The 4,706-nt window shown below is 36.2% G+C and overlaps 1 protein-coding gene across 1 annotated transcript in view; it reads left to right on the plus strand.

The window, feature by feature from the left end:
• Nucleotides 1–965: 965 nt before the first annotated feature.
• The window catches only part of sh3gl1b (SH3-domain GRB2-like 1b), a 21,012-nt gene continuing 17,271 nt past the window's right edge, over nucleotides 966–4,706 (plus strand). The window contains exon 1 of the mRNA XM_014002900.1: nucleotides 966–1,343. Coding sequence (XP_013858354.1) covers nucleotides 1,152–1,343 — 192 coding nt within the window. The 5' untranslated portion in view covers nucleotides 966–1,151. The remainder of the gene's footprint in view (nucleotides 1,344–4,706) is intronic.

Here is a 4,706-nt window from a genome sequence, read left to right on the forward strand (position 1 = left end):
CTTGTGGAACATGCTTTTATGAGATTAAGCTGGTATTAATCTCATAAAGCAGGGTTCTTTACAACATTGTGGACAACCCTGACCATCCTCTTCATCAGACTGTCATAGAAAGACAAAGTGTCTTCAGTCGGAGGCTTCTTCAACTTCGCTGTAATACAGACCGCTACAGAAGATCTTTCCTGCCCACAGCCATCAGCATCTACAATAAGTTTTTAGTTAAATGAGTTACAGCAACACCTAATTTTCTTCTGAGATCAATGAAGTATTTTTGAATTGAACTAAATTGAAGAAGCAAGAACAAGAGTGACATGATCAGATTTCTGGGTTCCACTGAGGACTCTAGCTGCTGTATTTTGTACTAATTGGAGATGTTTAAGAATCTTTTTAGGCAGACCAGCAAACAGAGAATTGCAGTAATCAAGAGAAAAAAAGTGGGAATGATGGTTTTAGCATCCATTAAAGACATCATTGATCTTATTTGGCAATGTTCCTAATTTGACAAAACTCAGTTTTATTAAAATGTTTTGTGAAGCTCAGATCTGAATCTAGATCCACCCCCAAGGTTCCTATCCTCATGGGCACAATGTAAACCGAAAGAGTTAAGAATGTGAACAAAGTGTCCAGTAAAAAAACAAAGTAGCCAGCCTGTAAAGCAATTACTGAATGAAAAGGGTACAGAAAGAAAAACAAAAAAAAATCTTGTTTGCACCTTACTAAAAAAACAACTTTAAACAAACAACAACTTAAACTTGAACTATCTCCATATTTGAGGGGGGAAGCAAAATTAAAACAAAAACAAACAATAATTTTAAACTACGAAAATTTAAAATCACAAATTTAAGAAGTTCGACGATTTTAGCTGTCCTTGAATGCAGCACAACCTTTGCACTACCCTGATGTCTCCAGCAGGGGGTAATGTGCACCAAATTGTGCCTCCTTCACGAAAACTCGGATTTTTTTTTTTCCTCCTTGTGGTTGTTGCAGAATTATAAATGTGTATAGATGCATTTAGAGTTCAGGTTACAGTCATTATTTGGGTTTGCTTGGACCTTTTTTTTTTTATTATTTGTTGAGACAGTTGTAAAAATTACTTTCGACGTGGACGTGGTCAGCTGGCGTGTCCCGACTTGGAGTGACGGCTGTGCAGACCTATGATTTCTCCCAGTCCCTTTTTTTTCCCCTTGCACTGGCCCATCTTTTTTTTTTTTTTAAGACAAACTGAATTGTTAACTTTTGGAATATATCGTGACCCTTTTTACATCTCAGTTGGAAGCCGAGGACAGCAACGGGGGTTCAAGATGTCTGTAGCGGGTTTGAAGAAACAATTTTATAAAGCCAGTCAGGTTTGCAAAACTTTTTTATWTTTTTAGTCGTTTACCGTTAGCAGCAGCAGCTAGCTTTATTTAGCATCCTGAGCTAACGAGCTTCGTTTATGTAACGGTCGCTGCTGTGGTGTTGACAACTTGTATTACTTGTTGAAAACCTTCACATTACTTTCATTGACTCTGTTAACAGCTGCTGTAAAAGTTAAAAACAAAAACTTAGGTTATGTGTACTTTATGAACCAGCGTAACCGTTTACTTAATTTGGAGCTGTCTGACTTCACAGATAGATAAATTTCAGCTCAGTAAGTACACTTCTTGTGGTAAAACAGGAGCTCTGTTTGCTGAAGAGTGAGTCAGAATAAGTGGAATGTTGAAAACAAACCAATGAAAWACATTGCAACATCAGAATCCATGGAAATGCTGTGTTTTTTTTTTATTTATAAAGTTCTAAAAYCTGCTGTTAGATCTCAGCCCTCTAATTATTAATGAATCTAAATGTTCCCAGCTTTATGTCAAACTAGTTAGGTCAATAAGAACCTGCGTACTGCTGCCTTAAAAACCTTCATTTAATGGAAACATGATTTAGTGTGAGTGTTTTTAATTAAGTTCATCTGAGCCATGGCAGGAGATGGTTAAAAAGGTTTTCTTCTCCCCCCCTTCCAACCCCTGCTGATCTAAGCAGGAAAGACATTTGGTTTCTGCCCCTTCTTCCTGTTACGGATACGCTCAAATCCCTGTTGGTTTTTGTTGTGTGTGTGTGATTTAAAAACTGTTGGTACTTAGATGCAAACAATTAGCAGAAGAGAGATAAAGTGGTTCAGTTCAGGAGAAGTGAAACAGTGAAAGCAGTGGACAGTGTGTGTGTTTTGCTTTTATTTGACTGCATTGCAGCTGTTTTTCTTGCCAAACCTCCACCAGAATCAATAACACCACATAGCTCAGATTGTACTCACAGGAGCTTTGCTGGCAGTTAGTTGGCTGTGGAAACCATAGTCTGGGCTCTGCAGGTCTCATGTCCTGGTTTCTGTGATTGTTCAGTGGATTCTTTTTAACAGTAAATTCAGGCTGAAACGCCAACAAGAAATGCAACCAGTTTAAGGAAGAGAAAATACTCAACAAGTTGTCCATATTAGATAGTAAACATCAAACATGGAGGGCAAATTTCAGTGGAACACTCAGAAGGAAACCATTGACTATATTATGGAAGATGTACAATAAATTAACATTTGGAACAAAAAAAAAAACAAACTGCTACAAAAATTTTGGAGATGGTGTACTAAACRTTAGTGTTATTGAAGTTAAGGTCAGTGTGATTGTAGCTAAATGTTTGTGTGATTGTTGTTGGTTCTAGCAAAATGTTTATGTGATTGTAGCTAAAAGTGTATGTAGTTGTAGCAATATGTTGGTGTGGTTTTAGCTAAAAGTTGGTCTGGTTGTCATAATTGTAGTTAAAATTGGTAGGGTTATAGCTAAAGTTTTGTGTGGTTGTATATTGAAGTTGGTGTGGTTGTAGCTAAATATTGGTGTGGTTGTAGCGAAAAGCTAGTTTGTTTGTAGCTAAATATTGGTGTGGTTGTAGCTAAAGTCTGTGTGGTTGTAGCTAAATATTGGTTGTAGCTAAAATCTGTGTGGTTGTAACTAAATATTGGTGTGGTTGTCGCCTAAAGTCGGTGTGGTTGTAGCCTAATATCGGTGTGGTTGTAGCTAAAAGCTGGTGTTGTTGTAGCTTAAAATCTGTGTGGTTGTAGCCTAATATCGGTGTGGTTATAGCTAAAGGTTGGTGTGGTTGTAGCTAAAAGCTGGGCTGTTTGTAGCCAAAATCAGTGTGGTTGTAGCTTACAGTGTGTGTGGAGCCAGCCCAGTTTGTCTGTTAGCAAAATAACCTCTAAACATGTTTAGGTAAACCTTCTAAATGTAAATAATAGAATAACATTCACAACGGATCAACTTTTTAAAGTCAATTCAGTTCAAAATTTAACAGCTAATCATTCTTAACCAACACAAAAAGGACTTTAACCATGTCACATTTACAGATATTTAGCTAAAATTTGGTATGGTAGTAGCTGAGATTCATCCTTATATATTATACTTATATACTTATACTTTTATTATATATTAACACATTCAAATACTACTATATCTTGTGAGATCCTGCACTGTTGTAGACAATCCCACATAATATCCATGGCAAGGTTTGACTAAAACAACTATAACTATAATTCTATGCTAGGCTTTAAATTCAAAATTTGTGCTTTTTTTCTTTTTTCAAAATAATCTTTTTTGTTTATAAATGACCAGTTTTATAATCCAGTTATCTCCAGTTAATATAAACTTCCAGCTCAGTGTTTTTAATCTTATACTGTAAAACCTAATCTGTAATGCTTTAAAAGTTTAAACAGAAACCAAACCAAAACCATAATTTGCTCTACGTTTATTTTTTTGTTTTGTTTTCATTTTCCTGATCTAAATCCCACATTTGAAACCAGCCTAAGAGCTAATGTGTTTAAACTTGCACAAATTTTACAAGCACGTTGTTCTGACACGCCATTTATGCCGGGAGTAAAAATGCAGTACAACCTGTGTAGATTAGAGTTTTATTGTCAAGTTGATTTGGGATTAAAGTGGTTGACAGGAATGATATTTGTAATGTAATCCTCACATTGTTTTGCTTTATTCTTAGTGAAAATCTGTTACTAACAGGTACGGTGACACGTGTTGCAGATATATCAAAAAAATGAGAAGTACTACGATGATATAAACTGGGATTATTATTTTGCTTTTGCTATGTTCTGCTTTTCCTGTCACACTTTATGAATTACATTACTTTCTTTCATCTGATATTTCCATTCATCAAGTGATGTTAATGTAATGATAATGTAAATTTCATGTACACAAGCAGCATGATAGGTCAGTAAACACAGCCCAAGTTACGTGGTGTTGTTAGGATTGTTGGTGAAATTTTTGATTTTCCAAAATCTGTACGTTGTATTTGAAACAACAGTAAAATATTTAAGATGACCAATTTAACATTATGCCTTTGCAGTGACTTTTATCGCAGCTCCAAAAATGTGTAAACCTGGGGTGTTTTGATGAAGTATCTGAATTTCTTCCTTTTTATCAAAGTTGATTCAGCGTAAACTATATTATTGGACAGCACGGTGGCTCAGTTGGAAGAGCTGTCGCCTCTCAGCAAGAAGGTTGCCAGATCGAATTCCAACCCCAGACCTTTCTGAGTAGAGTTAGCATGTTCTCTTCATGCATGTGTGGGTTTTCTCCGGGTACCACGGTTTCCTCTCACAACCCAAAAACAGGACTGTTAGGCTAGTTCCATCCATCCATCCATCCATCCATTTTCTGTACACGCTTCTTCCTTTTCAGGGT

The sequence above is a fragment of the Austrofundulus limnaeus genome, unplaced genomic scaffold (genome assembly GCF_001266775.1).
Source record: "Austrofundulus limnaeus strain Quisiro unplaced genomic scaffold, Austrofundulus_limnaeus-1.0 Scaffold15, whole genome shotgun sequence".
In the NCBI taxonomy this organism is placed as follows: domain Eukaryota; kingdom Metazoa; phylum Chordata; class Actinopteri; order Cyprinodontiformes; family Rivulidae; genus Austrofundulus; species Austrofundulus limnaeus.